Genomic DNA, 24278 nt, shown 5'->3' with positions numbered 1-24278 from the left:
AAATGAGATCAATTTACAAATTCTACTATTCTAAATAAGAGCTAAAACCTTAACAACTAGTTTAGATAATGTTAAATACTAATTTAAAAATTAATTTATAAATTTTTGTTAGTAATAGAAATTATTTTAAATATCCAATAATTTTTTTAATTTATAAAACAGTTTCTAACTTAATTAATACTTTTTTATTTTTAAACTTAATTTTTATTTAATAATTTTATTTTATGATAGATTTTATTTTAAGCTTACTCTTAAAAACATAAAAACATTTAATATTGTTTATGAATGATCAGTCTCATTCAAAATTGATCCAATAATTTGATTTCAAAATTAAATTAATTTTTTTAATTTACTTCAAGATTAAATTTATATATTTGAACTTGGTAAGAAAGGCTTTATCATTTTTTTTTCTCAACAAAAAATAAATAAAATAAAGTAAGATACTTTTTAGGATGTTTCAACCTTTAGAATATCCAAACCCTTATTAATCTAATATAAGCCAAATCCAATTCAATCTGCAAACCGATCAGGTTCTACAGAGCACCAATCCCAATATAAACCTGAATTTATCATTAATTAATACTTACTAAAGATAGTAAATTTTGCGGGATTTTATTTTTGCATTTAAATCTTACATGAACTTTATGGTGGCATTTCATCTGGCCAAACTACGCCATTTTAGAGATAGAAGATCATTTATTAAGTAGAAATTTAGAAAGAAACATCCTCAAGATCAACTCCAACAAGTTGAGTGAAGTAAGGACTTTGAAGAGCTTCCCGAAGCTTCTCATCATCATACCATGAATCACGGCAGGTCTCCAAGTTGACAAAGTAGTTAACTATGGAAGATACGCACAACTCTTTTCTCCATTCTTCCAACTTTCGAAATCCTGCAAGTTCTCCATATTTCTCAATATACTGCAAAACAACAACTTTAACTGTTATATTATATGTCACTAACATTTGCATGCTTTTGCAGATACCAACCAAATAAACTTAACCTCAAAATCTCCAATTTCATGGGTGTGGCGTTTATGAATGCCAGCAGCTTCTCTGGAATCATAAAACTCCTCGATTGATTTCATCATTTCCTCACATGATGGCAAAACCTTTTTCCCAGAAAGTAGTTCAGCTATCCATTTTCCTTGATACTCAAAGAAAGGGAGCCCTAGGATCTGCACCACTTATCAACCAATATTACTAACAAATATGAGCTTTCTCAAATTTATATTCATAATACATACCCAAATTACAGATCTAGTTCAAGGTAATTTACCCTTTTGGGAATGCCTACGAGAGAAAGCGAAGGAGCAAGTGATGGAGGGAAAGTGTGTTCATACAAAGGACCCACTCTATTATCATCCACAACAACTATTCCCTTTGTGTCAAGAAAGGGGAAGGAATAGTTGTACCTAGCATCCACAAACCATATTTTTTTTAAGTTGACCTTTGAATTAAACAAAAACTTAGAATAATTGAATTTTTCCTGTAAGTGTTTAATCAGTTTTTTGGCATTGATTTTGAGGTGATATGAGATGTTACCCAGTGCAGTATAAAACAGTGTCTGCGATCATTCTGGAACCGTCCGTGAAAACGACACTCCCATCCTCTTGAAGGTTGTCGATCTATACAACGTACCACGATGAGGCTAGCAAAAATAGCAGTGGATCTATTTCATGGAACTAGAACTTCAAGATTAGGAAGTGATACCTGTGGACGAAGGTGAAACTTCTCGTATTTGGATACGACTTTAGATAAACCCTCGTAAATGTCAAGTGATTTGGAACTGAGGTGGAGTTCCTTCACTACTTTCACAAGTTCCAGTGATATTTCTTGTCCACTAAAAGAACTTCCAACCACCACCACTATCTATGTAAAAAAAAATGTCAGTGATTTTGAGGAGTGTTAGGTTGATAATTTAATGATAATTTAAAACACGAAAGCTGAACAGATATGCTTGCATCTATAAAAAATCTCACTCTCTACTAAGAAAATATAATCTATTCATGTACCTCCCCGCGGAATGGCTCTGGAGACCTGTAAATGTGACTGTGTATTTGTCTTCTTCTCCATTTGTCCATTCCTGAGCATCAACAATAATTTCATGGCGTTTTCATTTGCATGAAATGTATGGATTAAGAGAAAGTATTGCATAATTGTAGTAAAAAGATTCGATCCACCTACCCTGAATGCAGGGCAATCTAGGGCTGGAGTAATGGCCAGTTGCCACAACCACAGCATCAAACACTTGTTCAACTTCCTCATCACTCTTCTTCTCTTTGCTTCTAACAACCCATTTCAAATCCTCACTAGAGACACCATAGTTGAATGGTCCTACATAGAGCACCTTTGTATTGAACTGGATAATCTCTCTCACCTTAAACCATTCACAAAAGTCCTTGAGGTAGAGAAGGAGCTCTTTATGGCTAGGAAACCTCCTTGGGTCTCTATCTTTCTTGACTGAAAAAGGGAAATCAGTGAAGCCCGTGATCTCTCTTGGGGACATGAGCCTCAAAGATTGGTAGATGCTACTATGCACCCTTAGCCAAGGGTTTCTTCCCAAAGGGTCCTCCTCTTGTTCTACATTTGGGTCATATAGCCATTGTCCTCCAATGTCATGGTTCTGCTCCAACACCACCACCTCATGACCTTCTCTTCTCAGCTCCCTTGCTACCGCTATCCCCGATGGTCCTGCTCCAATCACACACACATTCTTCGATTCCTTTCTTTCTGAAACCATGGTCTGAATGGGATCGATTGTGTCAGTGGCTCAAGCAAGACATGCAATTGTGTGAATATGCAAACATGGGACGAGGGATTTATAGTTCAATTTTCTCACGTAAAATAAATCAAGGAGAGTCACGTGTGATATATGGAGAAACTTTTAGATCTACAATATTACAAAGGAAAAAGTTTTCTTGACCAACAGTATAAATAACACCACTCCACAACCCTTTATAATAATATTATAATATTTTAAAATAAAAATTAAAATGAAAATAATTAAAATATTAATTTATTTGTTTCCTAAGAGTGTGTTTTCACTGTATGAGAGATATCACGGTCCTATTATAAAAAAAAACAAACTTTTCTTTCTGGGTTATTCAATTTCTCGTGTTTTTGGGTGGATTTCAAAGTATAGTTTTTCTATTGGAAACCATTTAGATTGGTGTAGTATTGTCAAGTAGGTGTGGTCCTTTTAAAATAAGGAAAACTTTTCCTTTGACACTATAAAACACACTCTTTAAATTAAAAAGTAAAATAAATATTATTAAAATATTAATTTATTAGTATGTTAGGTATATGTTTGTAGTCTATACAAATATGAAGCTCAAACACTTCTTTTAAATGACGTGTAGTGTCGAATATACGTATTGGACACCGACACTCTCGTATGACATTCGTAGAACACGTATCCGTGAAGTGTTCAATTTAAAAAATATTTGTTGAAATTTTGACAATTTTAGCACGATTTTAATACAATTTAAAAAAAGAAAAATACATTAATTTTCTAAAACTCAAACTTATTATATGAATTTTTATTATTATTATAAAAATAAGAAACAAATCATTTTGAACCAGTAATGAAAAACATCTTTTTCTCAAAAAAAATATTTGAAACATACTTGTGCACATAAATTTTTATTGTCAATTTATATAATTCATAATTATACAATATATAGATTCGTGTCCCGTGTCCTACATTTTAGAGATTATATGTATTTTCGTGTCTGTGTCCATGTCTGTGTCGTATCCGTATCTGTGCTACATAGGTATATAATATTAACATATCATTATCCTTAAAATAAATAACTCAATAATTGAGGATCTACTTTAACAATGATTTCTAGCTGCTAATTTGTACATATTGTTAGTGCAATGAACTTTTTTAATATAATGGATACATCATCTTTTTTTGGCTTTTCGTAAAATATGGCTAAATTTTATAAAAACTTTGGCAAAATAAAATTATATTTTAAAAGATTACTTCTAATTATAAGTTATGTTTTAAAAGAAGCTATTTTTTTTATTTTCCTAAATAATAATAATAATAATTTTTTTATCTTTAAAAAATAATGTAGTCGTTTTTTGAAATTTTATTTTATTTTAAATGAATTCGACTTTTGAAATGACTTCACCTTTTTTAGAAAAATAAATTTGTGTTTTCAAACATAATTTTTCTTTTTTAAATAAAAAGTTTTTTTTATAGGCTTTTAAATAAAAAGTTAAATCAGTTATTAAATCACCATTTCTTTTCAAGAGGAATGAAATTGAGTCTTAAAACATAACCTCGGTATTATTTTAATAAAAAGTTCTTAATCATACCCATGATATTTTGAATATATATAATATTTTTTTACTTCCTTAATTTCTTATGTGTTCTTGTAAATATGAAAATTTTCACTTTTTATGAAAAAACAACTTCTGGATTATATTTTAAAGTATTTTTTATGAAAAAAACTTTTCATTGTAGAATCTCAAATTTTTTAGACTTTTAAATTGATAATTTGAAAATTATTTTTGACTAACCTTATATAATATTTTTTTATTATTTATAGATGATATAATCGGTAAGTTTTTTTTTACTTTTAAATTACAATCCAAAATCAATTGTTTGAAAAAAAAAAAACCTTTCAATTTACACAGTTTGAAAATCGTTGTTTCCTAAAAAAATTCAAATTTAAAATTAACTTTTAAATTAGAACATTTTTATATAAAAAAAATAACTTCAAAATTACATATTTTGAAAGTGTTTCTTAGAATTATAATATTTTATTAGTTCATTCATAACACAACATAATGGGGGTGATAATGACAACAAGAAATTGTGGCAGGAAGGAACAGTTTGATATTTTAACTAGTTTCATGAGATGCACGTAAAAAATGAGATAAAAAAATTATATATATATATATATATATATATATATATTAAATTAGCCCAGAATGTCTCGTTCTTGTCAAACGTGTTCCATCTCTGTATATAAAAAGTTGAGTGAGTTAACTTTTGTGTGATGATTAGATAAAAATGTTATAAAAATATGAAAAAAAAAGAGGAGATGACAAGGAGAGAAGATTGCGTATTCTATAATCAATAATTAGCGTTATGGGTGTTGATGGATCTCATATGATAATTCAATCCAATTAAGTTTTAAGTTAAATTGATTTAATTTAATTTAAATTAATTTATTTTTATTTTTATACAAGTTGAATGAAGAATTTAGTACGAGTGATCGATAACTAATTGAGACTTGTTTTTGATATTTTATTTTATGAACAAATTGTATTCTATATTTTTTTTCATATGTTATATTAATTTGAACATTTTTTTATAACTTGATTTATTTAATTATTTGAAATCTTGAATTAATTTTTGTAAATATTATAATATTTTTTTTACTTAAGTTAATACTTAAAATTTTAATTTTTAATAAAATTAAATTAAAAATTTTGATTGACCGAATGTAACCATCTAAATTTTTTATAAAATTAGATTACAATATCTGTTATTTTAATATTTTTTTATATCATTTAATTATAAAATTACTATTTATTATATATATTTATATCTAAACTCATTCAATAATTAAAAAGTTGTATACAACCTTACAACTATTGTCAAAGCATAATTTTGCTTAAGTTTAATATAAAAATGCAGAAACTCAACCGAAGTGAAAGTGGACACCTAGTGAAACATAGTAACAATTTCAATATTAAGATTTAAAATTTTGATATTAACGGTTATATATATTTGAATGACTTTTTCGTTTAACCAATATGTCAATGATAATATCTACTTGATAAGGTTTGATTAACGTTATATATCCTTACCTTTAGAAATTAGAATATACCAAATTTGAATAGTTTTCTATCTAATTTTTTTTAAAATATTTTGTTGTGATATAACTATTTAAATTTATTGATTTTTTATTTAGCAAATTATTTCAATTATTATCAAATATAAAAATGATTAATATTAAAACTATTAAATAATCCAAAAGTTTTTTTTTTCAAAATAAACAATGATTAATGTTAATTTTTCAACAAATTTTATCAGAAATTTTAGTTCGTGTAAATATCTCGATTGTATTCAATCGATATATTTTTTTTTTATCGACGAATTGATATCATTGAGATTAGTTAATTTCAATTGTTGATAGAGTTATTTTTTTTCTGACTTTTCAAATTGTATCGGTTAAAAAACTCTCTTATCTAGCATTGGCGCAAAAAAGAAAAAGAATCAATATTTACCGAAAGTTTCTCTAATCAACATTAGAAAAATATTCTAACCAATTGTTCAAAAGATAGCATTGATGACTTGGATTGAATAGTAATCCTTGCAAACATTGACCATAAAACAAGATAATAAACATCAAGTGAAAAATACGTGGTTGACATTAATTGGTAAACACTCACCAAAAATTAGCAACGATTATTTTTAGTTTTATTTATTTTTTATAACTTCTATGATAATATTTTTATAAATGACACTAGAAGAACTTATAGACAGAAAATGATTCATATTGGTGAGTAGAAAGAGAGTTTTAAACAGGACTCACTTAATGTTCCTTATCATTACTAGCGAAAACACAGATTATGTATTCACATTTTTCTCTTTTACTCAATTTTTATGATAATAAAAAATTAATATACATACAAAAATAATTTTAGATGAATCAAAATTGAAAAACAAAAAATGAAGTGTAGAAAATGATTAAAAATTGAGGTTATTTTATTTGATGTGCAATTGTGTGAGAGTATGCTCTTTCTTTCTTCCTCTTGTTGTCTTAAAATAAGGAATTAAGGAAAGAGTGGGGGAGTCATATAAAAATTGTACATTAATGTTAATTTAAAAAATAATTTTATTTTTTAAATAATTCATATGAAATGATAAAATACTCCATTACTAATGATATATATTAAATAAGGATAGAATTAAAAGAAAATTGTGTATACAAAAAACACGGTTATAATAGAGAATCCCCTTTATATATAGGTATAAATGATGTAATTACAAAATCGGTAGTGTACATCATTAGGTGATGAGATTTGAGAGTTAAAACTAACATAATAAATAAAAAACTATATTAAGAGTGAATAATGTAATATATACTCTATGTACATAATCTCATATATCAATAAAAAATTATCTTATAAGTCAAAATTCACAAATTCTTGTTAGAATATACTTTAAATGATTTTAATAATATATTAAGAATTTAACTTTAAATCTTTAAATCTATATAGTATTAAAGTAATTGATTTATACGTAGATGGAGTAATATATATATAGTTGGAGGCGTATGATATATATAGATAATGTTTTGAATAGAAAGAAAATGGTGAATTGTGATGGATGTTGACGTGCCTTCTTCCATGGATGGTCCAGTGTGGCCATGCAATGATATTGCATGGTTAGGGTGGTTTGGTTGACAGAGTGTTATTCCTCAGGGTGGTGGGACTCTCTCTTTTGGTTAAGGTTACTTTTTTCTCAACAAGGCACATTGTTTTGGTTTGCAGGAAAACACCTCATCAATTACAACCACTTGCACCACCCTTTTGAGTTTGAATCCAATCATTCATAACTCACATTTGCAGATCATTCCTTTCATAGCTTCTTTCTTCCATTCTTTTCTATTAAGATTAATAATCACACAGATTATTAAACCAAGGTATGCAACCATGCATTAATATCTCTTCTCTACTTTTCCACTTGTTTTCTCCTCAAACAATTTTCCTATGGTCGTGTCTGGCTCTTTCTTTTGTTTATTTTCTTTTTCCTTTCCACGTTAAATGGATGCCATGATGATCAATCACAAGGGCAATCCCATTAAGGATGAGTTGTGTGATGATGATCATGATTATCTTGAATGTGTCATAGGATCCAAAGTTTCAAGAGATTATTGTATTCTCTCCTTTTATCAGATCACAGTCATCATGGTTAAGAGATAATTACCGTGGGTTTAACGGGTCTGAGATAATCTTGTTCAGTTTCTAATTTAATTTCTGTTTTCCTTCTTGTCTTCTCTATCCATGTGGTTCTGTTATGCTGTTTCACTTTCGGTCTGAAATCTGAATCAATTTGTGATGTATTATCCTGCTTTTGTAGCACACCTAGATTTTTCTTCCTTTTGAAACCAAATTTTCAATCTGTTTCCTGGTTTGGACTTTCCTTCAAACTATATACTCCCCTTTGAGGTAGCCTAACATAATTGGTTGTGTATCAAAAGTGAAATTCATTTCACACTTTTATGTCGTAAAATTTATTATTGAACTGAAAGATGGATATTATATTGTGTGCGATCACCTACTCATGGAGTTAATGATGCACAAAAGTATTAATTAATGTAAAACTGTCTAATAAGGTTATTGTCTATCTCCTGGTAGTGTTGGCAAAATTCTTCAAGGTGTGACACTTCATTGTTTTGTTTCATAAATTCACTCCATTCTCAAGCACTTGACAAAATGAACCAACCAACGTAATTATCTCAGTAACATGCTAGAGTTTCTTTGCCCCTATTTTGGTATATAAAATCTACTTGATAGGAAGTCATTAATACCTCTGTTTTTGTGTGAAGTAACAACTTCTTTGACAAAATGTACATTCATTCTGCATGGTAAGTAACCCTTCATTCAAGGCTTTGTTCTGTGGATCTAGTTCTCGTTGGAGGCTAGGCATGCTATTTGCACATTCAAGTTTTTAATTCTCTTCTTTGAAATGTTTTCAGGTAACTGAACAGGTAATATACTATGGTATTTTTGAATGAGTTTCTCCATAAGTAATTTCTGGAAAAAAATAACGGAGTATATCAAGATAACCTAGCTTCACCACCCAGTCACCCTTACCTAGTAGTCCCCAAAGTTCTGAAACTAGAACCTTTGCACCATTCCAATGATCTAGATTGGTGAAAAAAAGTTATACACATTCCATGTTGCTTTGATTTTGACCAGCATATACTTCCCTTTCCTCTACATATCTAAATGGATTCTTATTTGTTGCAGGGGTCTCTGAAATTGTTGCTTCATCCTGGATCAAAGTGATGGCGGAGGAAAGTACTCTTAACCAGTTAAAGTCTGAGAAAGTTGAGCCTGAAGATGTGAAAGAAAATTCTAATGGGAGATTAACCATCACAAATGTTCCACCCAAGATTCTTTCGCGTTATCTCAGTGGTCCAAAAAGTTCCTGCCATGATCTTTGCAAATATGGCATCCCACATGCCGTTGAAGCCAAACCATGGAGACTAACACAGAAAAGGGTTACCAAAAAGGAAATGAAAACCAAAGTTCCAGAAGAGAATGTGACTTCTTTGGCAAAGACAAAAAAATCAGGAAGCGGTTCAAGGCCTTCTCAAACACCAAAAATTGAGAAGGCCAATAGTCCAGTTGACATTAAGGAAGTAGTAACATATGAAAAAACAGTTACATCAGACAAAAACTCACCACCTTTTGAAGAAACACATGTTTCCTTGGAGCATAATAACAGTGACCTAAAGCAAGAACAGGCCGAGCCATCTCTGCCAGTACAGGAATGTTCCAAAAGTGAAACAGAAAGGGAAATGGTAAAAAACAAAAGTCCTAGTTCAAGCAGCAGAAAGGAAACTGAAAACAGAAGCAAACAGACTAGGAAACCTTCAACTGGAGGCAAGGAAAAATCAAACTCACCAAGTATTCCATTGTCTTCAAAACGCATTGTCAAGAAATCTCGAAACACGAATTCCAAAGGTCCCAAGAATATGACAAGAGAGTATTCTCTGAAACGTCCTGAGAATGTTAAAGTCAAACCTGAACTAGCCAGCAATGAGAACATATCAGAAAAAATCCTTGATGTCACCGAACCTGACACTGCAAATTCATCTGAGGACCCTACTGTAGCTTGTGATGCAAGTAAGTTGTCTTCACCCTCATCTTCATCATCAGGGGACAGAAGCTTGGAGCATACGAATAAGAAAAATGGCATGTCTCCTGCGTCGTTTGCGTCTTCAAGGAAGGGCCTTAGATCTGTGGCCGACAAAGGGAAGGTAAATATGCAGCACAAAACGCGCAGTGTTTCACGATCACCACCATCATCTTCGTCGTCCTCATCTGTTTTCACTTCCAAGTCTTCCCCTCGGAAGCAAAATAATGCTGAATTTAAGTCCAACAAAAGAGGACATGATCATCAAGGTGAAAATGTGAAGATGGGTTACAAAATCAGACCAAAAATGAGCAAAAAAGTTGGGCTCACCAATAAAACTGGTGTTGCATCCCGGAAATTGACTTTTAGGAGAGGAAAAGTGATTGAACTTCAGCCTCAGATCAACAACGTTCCAAGGAGACTCAAATTCAGGCCAGCACGCATTCTTGGTGATGACATGCGAAGAGATATAAATGGTGCAAGAAAAAGTATCATTGAGGATAATAAAGTAGGTGGTGGTGAGGTAAATGCTGCAAATACAAAATCAGAGAAACATAGAGGAAAACTGAAAACCGTGGAAGGAGGTAAAAAGAGAATTATTGTTGGGAGGAAGGTTGGTGGAGATAAGAGCAAGATAGAGGGTTCAAAATCAGGATCTGAGAACGTGGTTTTGAAGCATCAAGATGTGGGATGGAAGAAACAAAATCCAGGTTTGTATAATAATGTGATTGAAGAGACCGCAATTATGCTTGCTGAACTAAGGAAGAGCAAGGTTAAGGCTCTCGTTGGTGCATTTGAAACCGTGATATCTCTTGATTCTCCTAGAGATGTCACTGCAGCGGAAGAAAGCACAAGTTGACTTACCTAAGGATTCTTGTGTATTCAACTTCAACATACGTATAACTGTGTATTTGGTCTTCAGCTTTGGCCTTTGTGAAAGGGTAACTATTTGGCTAATGTTGTTAATGGTGTTTTACTGTTTCCTTTGATGTCATTAAGATTTGAGGAAGAAGACTATTTCTCTGGAGTGTGTTGAGTGTGCTGTTGGTTGTTAATGATATAGCATTCCTGCTCTGAATTGTCATGTCAGGTTACGTGATAACTCTTATGCTAACTCCATTAGGTTTGTGTTGAGTGGCACAACTTTGCACGTCCATTGCCAAGTTATGTAAGATTCTTGTACTTGATTTTGGGACCTCTTTTTTCTCTCGCTTGGATTACGATCTTGAGAAAATATTTCTACTGGAGTTGAAGAGAAGAGGAGAGATGTGAAAAGAAGATATTGCACGTTATCTTCGAATCCGTGATTTATTACACTTCCAGTATCAAAAGACGCAAAAAAAAAGAAGTTTATGGTTAAGGATTTTAAGTAAAACTCGTATTTCTTTTAAAATAATTTTCAAATGCAACGTAAAAGGAATCCAAATATAAGAAGAAAGAAAGTGTAGAGAGTTCAGAGGACTACTTGTTCTTATTGTTTTAGATTCTACTGAAAAGGGGTGGCTTGTTTAGATATTTCAAGGGATTTGGGATTATTCGTGATGTTGTTTCAATTTCTGAATTAGTATGTTCCTCTTGCTAGTTCTTGCTTCTCGTGTGTCACGTTCAAATGTGGTGGTATCGTTACTAGTATAAATTCGCAAGCTCTAAACGAAGGAATAACAGAATAAATTTCTGTGATACTGATTTGTCAAGTTTTATAAGGATAAAACATGTTTTTTATTAATCTGTGAATACGTGCAATATCCCTTAAGCCTCCTCGAAATGATCACCCAGTTTGGTCGTTTCATTAAGAAACCAGTGCTTGCGGATATAAAGAAACTTAAGATCCGATTATATCATAGGAAGGTGGTAATACAATGGAGTGGTGGCAAAATAAATAAAAAAGCACGCTGACTTCTAATTGATGAGCTTGTGCACGTTTCGCTTATTTTGCAAGCATTTTTATTTATCAATAAAAATAGTTTGAGCACGAATTACATTTACTAGCTGACAGCTGTTCTTATTTCCATGCCAGACAACAATATCCTTCTAACAATTGAAGCTCAAACATTTCACAGGGACCTTGCTTGTTTTTCGATTTTTGATTGAGTTCTTTCTTGCCTGGGACTCTTCTCTTCTTCTGCCTTCTAACCCTGCTCTAGCTCCCATATCTTCCCTTATTACCTTACTCCGGTAATTTTGCATTTTCCTTGTTCCCTGTTGTTCCATCACCAATGAGATTATATTAACAAATTTAAAATAAATCTCCAAGAATTGAGGAAAACCTTCTTCCCTTCCCACCTGGACTTTGGCCTGAATCGTTTTCACAAACTCCCTGGAAAGAATTTTGGACTTCATTATCTCATACCTGAAACATTTTACCTACAATATGAGAGAAAACTAAACCCAGATTCCTATTTGAGAACCACATTGCATCGTAGGCAACAGTTTTTCATTAAAAATAAATAATATTGAATGAGCTGCTCAAGAAATTAGCATTACTGCTTTTGAATAATTTTTTTCAGAGCACTTCCACAAGTTTCTGGTTTGGTTTTAGTATTTTTGTGTGGTAACGGAATCCCTTTCTGCATCGGATGCCCTAATGCAGGAGATACAGGTCTTGGAGAAGATGTACCACTCGGACGTCTAACAGGAAAAGCAGTTTCTTTGGTCCTAGGGTCTTGTCCTGGTGACCTTTTCATGGAAGTTTCCCCTGGTACACATAATATAGCAATTCTTCATAGCAGCTAGTGGTGAAACTTTATAATAGTCCACATACATTTATTGTTAGGCATACTGTTATAATTACCATTACTTGGCCGCTTTGATATGCCATCCTCTTCTCTTCTCACAGTTTGAGGCCTCGAAGATTTGGGGCGCTTTCTCATTTTTTGCAAGCCACGTAACTCTGCTTCTTCTAGAGAATGAATCGCAAATGCCGTAGCTGCAACTGAAGTTACGTACTCATCATCTCTTATATAGTCATCATGAGAAGTTATCCTTGGGAGCCAGTTCAAAGTCTTGTCACTTGACCCATGATGTTTTGGAGAATGGGAATCAGAAAATGACACTCTAAAATAGAGACCAGAAATTTTTGGTTCCTATTCAGTGATACAATTGGCAGGAAACCAAAATGAAGTTTTTGTATGTAAAACATAAACAGCTCACAACCAAGGTGATATAAGAAACAGTTCAGAACGAAATTACAGCATACAGAAATCCAAAGTAAGATAAACAACAAATGGGATATCAACTTGCACTTCTGAAACCAAGTACCTTCTTTGGTGGAGTCTATTTTCCATTCCTTAAAATTGAAATCTGTGTAGACTTTTCGATATAGAACTGACAATTTCAACCTGTTTGATTGTGTGAAGATGAACTGAGAGCAGGCCTTATAGATAAGGCAGCCTCCAGCCAGAGACCAAAGCTGCATGCAGACAAGCAAAGCAAAATACACTTTACAAGCATCCTCTAGATGATGCAAAGTATCGTCTCTGTCTCTTTTCCGTTTCCTTTAACTACACCCACATGCACATAAACCTTTATCATCAACTTGTTAACAGTTTTAGTTGCATGGTTTATTTCTAGCTGTAAAGACGTATTTGGTACATTGAGGATTATCAGATATCAGAACAGAAACTTCGCCCGTAAACTGAAGCTATCCCCTTTTTTTCCTCGTAGAGGAAGGGTACAATGGCACGTTTACGGGCAGGCAGAGACGTGGATTATATTAGTAAATAAATCAAGTTGCATGAATACAAAAAAGCTAGCTCGCAAGCTTACCTTTTCTTTACTATTTATTTTTCCGTCTGTGTGCTGCCGAATTTGGAAAAATCGAAAGTGTTTTCATGAATGCATATAAAATTCCGGTTTAAAAAATCCATAACTCAGAAGGTAGGTTTGAACTTTGAAGTAAACAAGACAAATAGATGGCCAAGGTCGTTACCCCCGAACCATATCAGCTAAATAATTACAGCAGTGGTAATTAGTGGTGGCTGTTATCAACCGCCACTTTTCTATAGTTTATATATTACAAAAATGCTCATCAACTCATACTACAAAATATATTCTCAGAAAGTACAATAATTTTGGCATTGACTAAGCCTTTGGTTATAACTCGGACAGGTTAATCTTCAGAGAAGTCAGCTTTTTGAATGTTGGTGTGGCTGTATTAGCAGTATGAAACATGTATAAAGGAACATATTCAGTTAACGCGTGAAGATCCGTGCATTACCAACAAAAATGAGTTCACGATGTTTAACCTCAGAGTTCATCAACCCCGTTAGCAATTTCCGATGAAAAGAACTGCTCTACTTTATCGATGAATCTGGGAAGAAATCTACAGTGCAACATTAAATACGAAGGCTCGCCGTGCTTAGGAGCCAGTTCTTCAGAATGCTTAGTTGTTTTAGCGTCCCGTTGGCTTCTTATTCTACCATTTTTTACGTTATTTCCCGAAGCACCACTCTTTCCGAAGGAAGCCCGAGTGCCTTTGCCATTGGAACGGCCACATTTTACAGGAATTTCCACATGCGGTTTTTTAATTTCAGTAGCTAATTGATTATATTCACTCGATTCATCTGTTGTGGAATTGTCTAAGGTTGAATTAAGCTGAGTTGCAGGAGCAGCATTCCTACAAGACCTTAGCAAGGAAAGTAGCATGTCAACACTCAGTTCTTGCTGAACTACAAACTTGTTCTGCTCACACCCGTAGCAAGCAGCAACTAGTGTTCCAGCCAAGATCGGCATCAACTCTGGGTCACTGAAGAAAACGAATGGTAGATCGCAAACCTGTCCTCTTATGGGTGAACATTAGATTAACTTGATAAATAGAAGAAATAAATGAAAATTAAATAATATTTAGAGTTTCAGACCTTGTGGAGGATGGTGGGACTCTTTCCCCATCGAAGGACAGCCTGATTTCCCGGATGAAACAAGGCAAAGTGACCAAGAAGAGATAGAGATTCAAGCACAAGAGAACCAACCTGAAAAAAATGCAGACTGTGGCATTTTAGTAACTGGCATTCTAGCAAAGGTACATCCAAATGAAGACTTGAGGCAAGGGGTTCTTCCCCATTATGAATATTATGTAGGAAAGCTGGGTTTAGCAAGGCAACACAAGTATTTTATCACTTAAGAATTATGAAAGAATGTCAAGTTGTTGGTAATTCACCTGATCAGTAGGAGATTTCCACTTGATGGCAGAATGAGAAAGAAGGAAGCTCATCAAATGGAAAATTTCCATTTTCAAATCAGGCCTAGCCTGGAAGTATACCAGCATAAGGAAAATAGGAATACATAAGCAAGAATCGCTACCAGGAAAAAGAGAAAATCAAACACATTAGCGTTCTTAATTTAACATGCAGCTGCTTTAATAGATCATTATTACAAGGAGAATCAGCAACCTTACCAGCATTCGCTGCAAAAATACAAGATCCAAAAGAGCCACATTGTTCAGCACCTTCAGTACTCCAGCTGCCACCTCTTCAAAATTAGACGGAAGGATATATGAGGCCTAGAAGAAAATGGAGTTATTCAACTTAGACATAGCTCAACAAAAATAATAATAGTTACTTATTTACTTATTATAAGGACAGACGAGCAATTGAAGGTGTTAAATATATGATTTGATTACATCAAATAAGGAAATATTTTAACAAATATTTCATAATTTTAATTATTCCTTTTTTTCTTTATTACTGTAAATCCTTTTCATTATAAATAGGAATACTTGTATATACACGACAGACAATTACAAGCAATCCTTTCAATAGAAGGAAATAATTAGACATGTGACAAATTGCAAATGGCAAAATTCTCCAGAAAAACAAAGAAAACATGTAGGGTTTGGGGGATAAATGACAATTATTGATTGCGTTGTGAACATAAACCTGAGTAATTATCCCTGAAAAAAACATTTTGTTTAACAGGCCAATATCAGTATCTACTGATTTTTCACAATAAAGATCTTCAAAATAAATTAATACAACTTCTGTGAATGAATTTGCCAGTTGTAGAAAACCTACCTGTTCAGAGGATGATCTATTGTTTGCCTGCAGAAGAACAGCAGTCAAAAGAGAAGGGAGACTGACAAGTCCTGTTTCAGAAATAGCTGAAAGAAGAAATACTACTGGCTGACCCAAATTTGATACTTTTTCGTTTTTCTGTACTGCAACATTTACCACTGTATGTTTCTCGTCCTTTTGGGGAATAGACAAATTAGTCATATCCCCACTCTTGGATTCATCTAGATCTATCTTTTCTATATCATCAACTTTCAATTTAACAGAACTATCATGCTCCAATTCAGAATCCTTCCCAATAGAAATAGATTCATTATTCTTGTTCACCTTAATCATTTCATCCAATGGTCTGTCCTCAGGAACATCAGGTAAATGCACAACTGAGCTGCCATTGATCATTGATAAGGGAGTGTAATCTCCCCAGGAATTACTCACGACAAAATGTGCAGAATCTGCAAGTTTAGCCCCTTCACTACCAATTTCCTGTTCCATTATCACAGGGGAAGATTCCCAGTCAATATAACTCAATCTTCCAGATCTAGAGGTCAAAACCACCAAAAGTTGTATGCTTAAGAGAATAGGGCCAGGAAATGCTGACCCTTCCATCTGTGGCCTATCATGAAGTGCAAAAAGATCTCTTAACCTGTGAATAACTTGGTAGGAAATCAGTAACTCCAGTAAGCCATCCCGCATCTGAAGTTGTCTTTCTTCTGAGCTTATATGACCAAAAATAGCAGTAACAGTCCACAAAAAACTATTTAATATTTCAGAAATTGATTCAAAGTTTTCAACTGATGCTTTACTTGATGGCAAACTGAAGTTACCAGGAACACCTAAAGATGCTGCAATCTTTATATAATTCTCGAGAGCTGCCGAAAGCATTGGGATAATTGGAGGCAGAAGATTCTGTGCAAGGAAATAACTCCTATTTGCAGGTGTAGATAGCACAACTCTCAGAAGTTTTAACAAGTGCAACATAACCTGGCATGCTTCAGGTTTTGAGGTGTGAGATGCAGGCAGGGCAGAAGCAATAAAATCAAGTAGTCCAGCTTGACGAGATGCTTGTAACTCAGGATCCTTCCCTTCCAAATACTAGAAATAATAATCAATAAATAAATTAACATAAAGTTAAAAAATAGGAATTGAAAATTAAAATTACTACCCATAAATTCCACAATATAAAAGGGGGAATGCACTCATTTAAACTGTAAATATTCCTAAGGAAAATGAACTTGGTTCAACATTTAGTCAGGAACAAGGATTGGTTGGACAATTATCCATACAAGTTAAGTGATTTTATTGCCGATAAAAAAAAAACAAGTTAAGTGATTTCTGATTTCTGATCCAACAGTTGAGACCATGTGCAAGCATCAACCAGAATACAGCAAACTAAAGCTAAGCAATAACTAAAACAGGCGATTAAAAAAAAAACTAAAACAAATACAGCATCAAGAATAGCTAGTTTTTCCAGACTAATATTTATTCACTGACTGACTAAACAAGATCTCTCCAAAAAATGCTATTTTAATTAGCACAGGATTCAAAATACGAAGGTGCAGATACAAAACATCAATGAATACAAAATTTTCCCACAGAAACATTCTTAACTTTGAAACATATTAAAAACTTATATCCTTTGATAAGGAGAGATATAGTTACCAGTGAACAAAAAAAAAATACCTTGATCATTTCAGAAATTATTAGCCCTATACTTGTGGCCCCTTCTTTTCTTGCTTGCCTAAGTCTTTGAAGTTCTTGAAGCCACCGACCAACTTTTGCTCTAGCAGCACCAACTGCTACTCTATATCCCAGGCTAGCACTTTCACCACCAAGAGGGGGCTCAAGAAACTCGTACTTTAAAGCCATAAGCCTTTGTCGAATTCTCTTGATTCTTCTCTTAATTGAGTGTTGCAATGTGATATTGCCAATTCCAAGACTAGAACCAACGCCAGAAACAATGTTTGTTTGAGAATCATCAACACTGTTTGTAGGGGTAGATCTACCTTGTCCTTCCTTATTTAATGATCTACGCAACAAAGGGGATGATTGATCCCTCAAATTTGCTCTCTCCCGAATTTGCTCCAGATAAATCTTACGGCGTTGTTCACTTTCATTAAGTCTCTCTGCCAATTTCTGGGCCAAAAGTTCAGCTTCCTCTTGTTGAGCTTTGGCTCTTTCTTCCTTTCTCCTAAGTTGTTCAATAGCTCTTGCTTCCCGAGCTGCACTTGACGCTTTTCTTTCCTCTTCCCGTCTTACTTGAGCCTCCTCCTTTCTCCGCTGAATCTCAGCAAGGCGCTGTAACTTCTCAGCCTCAATGAGTTTTCGACGCTCTATAACAGCTTCTTCTCTTGCCAAATCCTCCTTTTGCTTAGATTTTAGCACTTGAAGCTTTTCAGCTCTCCTCAACTCTGATTCATGAAGTTTCTGACGCAGAATCAATTTTTTATTCTCTTCATTTAAGGAAGTAATAAACCGAACCTCATTTACCTTGCTACTTTCATCACCAGCTCTCTTCACCACTTGAGCCAAAAAAGCTTCATGACGAGATTCACTGCGTTGATGGCGGGCATACATGCCCTCTCGTAACTTCATATGACGAACAGCATGCCACTCGTTGACACGATTTAATTTTTGCGATGTTCGTTGAAGCTTTTGGACTCTTTCATTCTCTAACTCACTTCTGATTCTCATAGCACGAGCATGCTTTTCTTCTGCTTCTCTTTTTAAGTCTGAAGTTGTTTTCTTCTTTTTTTCAGGAGACATTAGCTTATCATGCAGAGTACGTACACGCTCAGCACTTTTCCGGCCCAGGCTTGGTGAATATGGCATGCGGGAAGAGACACGAAATGGAGATGAAAGTATGTCCTCCCAGTTCCTCTTCTCCTTCCAAGCATTCAAAGACTTTCCCGGGGCACTACTCCTTTTCTCCTTATCTTTTTCAGGTACTGCCATTTGCCTCCTCATATTATCTGTGGATCTTGGGGGTTTCTCATTAACACCTTCTATTGTAGCTTTATCTTTCTTATAAAGAGTCTTATCAGATCCAGAACCAAGGTGATCTCTCTTACCCTTGGTGGTGGTAGAAGCAGAAGAATTCTCCAAGGGAGATAATTTAGATAACTTAACTTCTGAACTTAATATGTTTTCTGGAGGGTTACATCCATTTTGCATTGTGATCGTGTCACAGGATTTTCCCCCTTCAATAATATGCTCTTTTTCATTCAGATTCCCTTGTCTTTCATCTGAAGATCCAACATGCTTTCTTGACTTCGTCACCAAATATTTGGCAGCATTTGTCCCATCATTGAACCTAGACTTGTTTGTATTGCCAATAGATTCAGAGGTCAAAGACGTGGAACTTTCCGTGGTACCTGATTGCAAGATAACACGCTCTTGTTGAATCTTTCTAAAAGCCTCGAGAGATGAAGATAGTATATCTGCCCTGTGTGGTGAAGTTGTCATCCTTCGGACCTAGAATCAATAAAGAGCATCTAAACATCTTGAACATAAGAAAGCCAGATTGTACAGATTTCTAACAGGTAAACTCATAGTCTTATTTGTGAAGTTTATGAACCAGCATCTTCAAAAACCAGAAATCAAACAAGTAAACAGGTATAGATCATAAGGGATTTCATGCTTAAATAAAAAAAATGTTATGCTTCATTTATATCTTTTTCTTAGTCCAAGACACAAATAAACCAATAACTGATAGTCTAAACTACAATAATGTTTAACACAAATTGTTGAGTGAATCCAGTTTGGATGACTTGAATTTCATCATGCAGAAGTTATAAAAGTAAAATAAAGAAATAATATCCAGTGGAGAATAGATCTTGTGAGAGTGTAAGATGAGTAAGTTCACGCTTATTTCATTTTGATCCTAACTCTCTATCATGCCCATCAGACAAAGCAGAAACTTTAGATATGCATACAATCACCCAAACAGATGCATATTTATACAGAGTTACAGATACATATCAAGACTTCTTATTTCATTATGCCCTCAACACAATTGATTAAAGAAAAATAAGAAGAAAATGAAAAGGGATGATTTATATATAATGTCATTAGTGAATAATTATTCCCCACTCTTCATAAATGCACATAATTACACTCACTTTGTCCCACACATTCAATGATAGCAAGTGTAATTATCTTTAGTATTCATCCACTCTAAGAATTGAAGGACCTAACATGTTATCATATACATTTTCTTAACAACGGATAAAATATTACTTTTCAAAAGAATTCAATTCATTATTGGTGAATAAATTTTATTTTCTTTGACAGAGGATCCATGGTTGTCATGAACAACATATACAATTTATGATTTAGTATCTTGGAACAACAAAATATCAACCTAACCAAGGAAGGAAGAAGATAAGTAGCAACAATATGTGAACACACATACTTCCCATGAGAGAGCATGAGGCCTGCGGTGATCACTCTTCAAGATGACAGGAACTCCATCCATTATTTGAGAAGATTTTTTAACCATTTCAAATTCCTCTACTCTAGTGATTAGCTCTCTAAAATCAGATGCAGACTCCTCAAGAACAAGAATTGCCTCTTTCATCTGCTCCAAATCACATTCTAGTTCACAGAGAAGATAAAGTTCATCCACAGACCTATTAAGATTCTCAAACAGAAAGCACCAAAGCCTCTGCCTAAACCTTTCTTTGCTTTCATTGGAATCACCTTCTTCAAGAGATCCCATATTTTGAGAGGTTGAAACAACATTTTCCACATTACCATCGTGTGAAACCCTAACCACTTCACTAGAAACCACAGAATCATTGACAACTTCAGGCACTTGTGACTCAGTACCTTGGGCAGTAACTGTTTCACTTAAGCTGCCATTTTGTTCTGGCACTTCAGAATTTTTTTTATCACGTACCAAATTGATAGAGGAGGCCTGTGCTTCATTTGTGACCTCGGCAGCATCTTTGGTGGACAGAATGTCATTGTTAATGGCACTATCAGTTGTTGTTTTATTCTCTTCATCATTGTTCTTATCGCAATATAATATGTCATCTTCTGGACCAATTCTTTCCACAACCATTTGTCGATTGTTCAAATGTTCCGAAGATACATTCTTAACATCTTTACCATTCTCCCCAAGTATTTCGACTTCATGTTTCATCAAAGGAATCTGATCAGAAGCAACCTCTGCAATGATAGCAGTCGCCATTAAGTCTTTTTCTTGAGCATGATATGAATCACAAGGTTCAGGAATATTCCCATTCTTTCGACAGCTAAGCAAACTATCATCTCCAATACTACCAAACTTGATCCCAACTCCAATCATGTTTTCAAGGGGCAGTGCCAATCCCCCCTCCTCTAAATCACCCCATCTTGTTTTCTGGGCTAAGTCAGGCTTATCAGTTTGCTGTAATTTCCTAATTTCCTCATGTTTACCTTGAGAATCCATAGTAATTAATGCAGTTGAGTTCTGACTTTCTGCATTATGTCTACCCACACCTGTATTAAAACAGTTTGTGCTCTCTTTTTCATTTGATTCACCAAGAGAACTCACAGCACTCCCAGAGGCAGGGTTCTGTGAAAAATTCTCCCCTGACCTTGAAAGATTATTTTTCTGCTGGCTACGTGAATTGTCATCGGTTTTAGTAATGCAATGCTGAGTGTGCAGAGAGTTAGAGGCATTTTTCCCCGAAAATCCTCCCACCCAGCTCTGCAAAGAGAATTTCGATGTATTTCTGTGCTTCTGGATAAGAAACAAACGACAAAATTAGAACGTGTAAGTAACACTTGTATAACAAGCCACGCAGAAAAACAAGAAAATAATCTTCAGTGCAAGACTCGGATATAACCAAAGGAGATTAATGATGATATATAAGAATTAGCGCAATCAAATTGCAAAATGAGATTAAAGGTTAGAGCAAATATATGAATACTAAATCACTGATCCATCCACTGTGAATGCATGAATTAGTAAATAACAATTTACAAGGTTTACACATTTCCTTTTTGTGTCTTCAGTTTTATCTCTCATCAAGTACAAATCAAAATGTCATAATAAAATACATCTCAAACGAGTTAAAATATTTGGGGAAAAAAAACCTTTTTAACTTGGAACCACCCTGAGTTCTGATCATCAACGACTTCATTATCCTCCATCACGGAACGACCAATGCAATAAGTGATTACGTGAAAGAAGTTAACAACAATTCATAAAAATTCCCATAGGGATGATATGACAAGACACTATCGAAATCGAGAATCATTGAAACACGGAGGGGAGAATATCGATTGAGAAGGAATTTCAAAGCTAAACTGAAATACTGCATCAAACAAGAGTGTGGGGGAAGCAATTCCTCTTGAAAATGAGAGTGGAAAAGACGAAGGAAAAGAAAAGAGAGAGAGGAATCGGAAGGGTAACGTGGAAGAAGGGGATTGTGCGGTTTTTGTTAGGGTTTTGAAGAAAATTTGGAAAAGGAATGAACAGAGAGTGTTGAAAAGGAGGGAATGAGGTTTATAGGTGGGTTGAGAAACAGCATGCATTGCAGACACAACACAAGCATTGCGTTTTCTCTTTCCCTTTTTTTTTTCCTTTTTCTTGTTGGTTGAGTCGGTGCAGTACAGATACTTTACCTTAAAACAGATTTCTTTTTTTTTTTTTCGGTTTTATTAACGATGTTAAAGAATCACTTCAAAACATAAAAATTATGAAAAAAGTAACTAATTTGAAAAGCTTTTATCATAAGAAAAAATAAACGATTACCTAACAAGTTTCTGCTTTCTAAGAAAATCAGTAAATAGGGTTGAATTTGGTATGTGGGGTTTTTCTTAAACTACATACTTGATGATTGATTAGGACTAGTTATTACATTTTTCGGCGAAAAACATGATGAATAAATGAGGATTAAAAAATATTGAACTTTTCTATCATACTCTTATCCCTAATTTATTGTTCTTCCCCTTGTTTTTGTTCATGCATTTTTAGAGAGGATGGAAGAGATATATTTGATTATTGTGTTGGTTTGAGAAGAAAAAAGAGAGAATAAAATGGTGGAATTCATTGATCAAGTTTTATTATTCTTTCAATATGATATTTGAGAAGAAGACTAGTTTAAATTATTTGTTTTGTTTAAAATGTTTTCTGCAACTTAAACATACGCATTATCCGTGATTTGTTTTCCATATTCTCTTTTTTAGAATCAAATTTTTATTGTATTCTTCTTGTTAAAAACTATATATGAAAATGTTGATATTATTTACTCCTTCTAAGCTTATAGCTGAAAAAAAGAATTATTTAGATTCAGTTTTCATTGTTAGTACCAAAAATCAATTATAGTTGTAGTTGTTGACTTCTCTCAAGCCTTCTACATCTTTTCCCAAACTATTGTCATTTACCATTTGTGGGGTCATAACATGCATGATATCATTGTTGCAATCTTAGTTTGAACACTTTAAACTCCATTGTATAGTTAAAATTACCTTATTTTGAAGCTTAGATTTTATAAGAAGAACATATGTTAGTTATCTACTCTATGTTGTAGCATCCTATTGTCTTTGTTAATTAATTATGTGACTTTTTAGGCATAATTAATTCTCTCTCCTCTCTCTTTTTCTCTATGTATATTAAATGAGTTTACTTGTTATTTACAAGATTAATTAATTATGAGATGTTATTTACAAGATTAATTAATTATGAGATGTTATTTACAAGATTAATTAATTATGAGATGATGTGGATTAATACATGTATTTGTTATTAATATTGAACTTAATACATGGATTCATATATGTTATGTGTAGTTAATAATTGTGATTATTATTGGTAAATGTTAGGATGCTCCTATTAGTAAATGAGGAGGATATTATACTTACTTAATTGTTGAAATTATTTTCTCCATTTAAGTACTTAATAATCTATATTTTGTAAAGATATAAAATGTTTTTCTTATAGAAGTAAATCAACTATCTAAATGTGATATTTTATTGTGACATGGCAAATAAAAAAAATATGGAAATAGAAAAAGAAAATAATGGACAATAATGTTGTAAGTTTGAATAAGCATTTAATAACATATGTTCTAAAATAATTACAAGTGTGTATGCAACATGTGTGATATTATGCTTTGTTATCCATAGATTACATATGTTAAGTATTTTGCATGATAAGGAAAGTAATGTTCGAGATTTTGGTATTAAACAAGATCATTTTCTAGGTGTGAGTTAATATTGCATCTCATTCATATCAAGAAAAATTGTAATATTATTCACAAGGAATCAGGTATTTATTTGTTTATTTTAAACATTAAAAGCAACTAGTATGTTTAAGGATGTCATTATTAGGTTCACATTAAAAAATAAATGACTCAATCTTTATATGTATTAAGGCAAAATATAAAAATTAT

At 33.2% G+C, this 24278-nt stretch overlaps 4 protein-coding genes across 6 annotated transcripts; 1 reads left to right on the top strand and 3 right to left on the bottom strand.

The window, feature by feature from the left end:
- Nucleotides 1-591: 591 nt before the first annotated feature.
- Nucleotides 592-2927, bottom strand: LOC137807733 (flavin-containing monooxygenase FMO GS-OX-like 8). The gene is made up of 7 exons (XM_068608515.2): nt 2185-2927; nt 2013-2083; nt 1711-1869; nt 1543-1625; nt 1277-1412; nt 1002-1175; nt 592-918 (listed from the first exon to the last, which is right to left on the bottom strand). Exons 1-7 carry the CDS (start codon nt 2738-2740, stop codon nt 712-714), a joined length of 1386 nt encoding a protein of 461 aa, XP_068464616.2. The 5' UTR covers nt 2741-2927; the 3' UTR covers nt 592-711.
- A 4389-nt stretch (nt 2928-7316) lies between these two features.
- On the top strand, nt 7317-11101 carry LOC137807732 (uncharacterized). Its single transcript, XM_068608505.2, has 2 exons — nt 7317-7670; nt 9001-11101. Exon 2 carries the CDS (start codon nt 9039-9041, stop codon nt 10749-10751), a length of 1713 nt encoding a protein of 570 aa, XP_068464606.2. The 5' UTR covers nt 7317-7670; nt 9001-9038; the 3' UTR covers nt 10752-11101.
- A 687-nt stretch (nt 11102-11788) lies between these two features.
- LOC137807731 (uncharacterized) lies at nt 11789-13462 on the bottom strand. The gene is made up of 5 exons (XM_068608503.2): nt 13151-13462; nt 12684-12946; nt 12377-12587; nt 12176-12242; nt 11789-12091 (listed from the first exon to the last, which is right to left on the bottom strand). The coding sequence occupies exons 1-5, from the start codon at nt 13174-13176 to the stop codon at nt 11924-11926; spliced, it is 735 nt and encodes a 244-aa protein (XP_068464604.1). The 5' UTR covers nt 13177-13462; the 3' UTR covers nt 11789-11923.
- A 295-nt stretch (nt 13463-13757) lies between these two features.
- LOC137807729 (uncharacterized) lies at nt 13758-22512 on the bottom strand. 3 transcript variants are annotated; one of them, XR_011080590.2, is made up of 8 exons: nt 21979-22512; nt 20309-21622; nt 17578-19368; nt 15901-16989; nt 15285-15389; nt 15048-15186; nt 14749-14859; nt 13758-14665 (listed from the first exon to the last, which is right to left on the bottom strand). XR_011080590.2 is itself a non-coding variant. In XM_068608501.2 (8 exons), the coding sequence occupies exons 1-8, from the start codon at nt 22033-22035 to the stop codon at nt 14138-14140; spliced, it is 5085 nt and encodes a 1694-aa protein (XP_068464602.2). In that variant the 5' UTR covers nt 22036-22512; the 3' UTR covers nt 13758-14137. The 3 variants fall into 3 exon arrangements, 1 of the variants encoding a protein (XP_068464602.2); XR_011080589.2 differs by having other exon boundaries at nt 14749-14875; nt 15048-15137; XM_068608501.2 differs by having other exon boundaries at nt 15048-15137.
- Nucleotides 22513-24278: the final 1766 nt, after the last annotated feature.

The sequence above is a fragment of the Phaseolus vulgaris genome, chromosome 3, assembly GCF_051622355.1.
Source record: "Phaseolus vulgaris cultivar YP4 chromosome 3, ASM5162235v1, whole genome shotgun sequence".
In the NCBI taxonomy this organism is placed as follows: domain Eukaryota; kingdom Viridiplantae; phylum Streptophyta; class Magnoliopsida; order Fabales; family Fabaceae; genus Phaseolus; species Phaseolus vulgaris.
This window is presented reverse-complemented; position numbering and strand designations above follow the sequence as displayed.

Coding starts and splice junctions, on each gene's coding strand:
- LOC137807733 (XM_068608515.2), bottom strand. CDS start 2,740: ATGGTTTCAGAAAGAAAGGAATCGAAGAATGTGTGTGTGATTGGAGCA. Junction 1,626..1,710: donor AGTTTCACCTTCGTCCACAG/GTATCACTTCCT, acceptor TACGTTGTATAG/ATCGACAACCTTCAAGAGGA. Junction 1,413..1,542: donor ACTGTTTTATACTGCACTGG/GTAACATCTCAT, acceptor TGTGGATGCTAG/GTACAACTATTCCTTCCCCT.
- LOC137807732 (XM_068608505.2), top strand. CDS start 9,039: ATGGCGGAGGAAAGTACTCTTAACCAGTTAAAGTCTGAGAAAGTTGAG.
- LOC137807731 (XM_068608503.2), bottom strand. CDS start 13,176: ATGGAAAATAGACTCCACCAAAGAAG. Junction 12,947..13,150: donor AATAGACTCCACCAAAGAAG/GTACTTGGTTTC, acceptor TCTCTATTTTAG/AGTGTCATTTTCTGATTCCC. Junction 12,243..12,376: donor AAAAAAATTATTCAAAAGCA/GTAATGCTAATT, acceptor AAAATGTTTCAG/GTATGAGATAATGAAGTCCA.
- LOC137807729 (XM_068608501.2), bottom strand. CDS start 22,035: ATGGAGGATAATGAAGTCGTTGATGATCAGAACTCAGGGTGGTTCCAA. Junction 15,138..15,284: donor TATTTTTGCAGCGAATGCTG/GTAAGGTTGCTG, acceptor GTATACTTCCAG/GCTAGGCCTGATTTGAAAAT. Junction 14,666..14,748: donor GTCCCACCATCCTCCACAAG/GTCTGAAACTCT, acceptor ATAAGAGGACAG/GTTTGCGATCTACCATTCGT.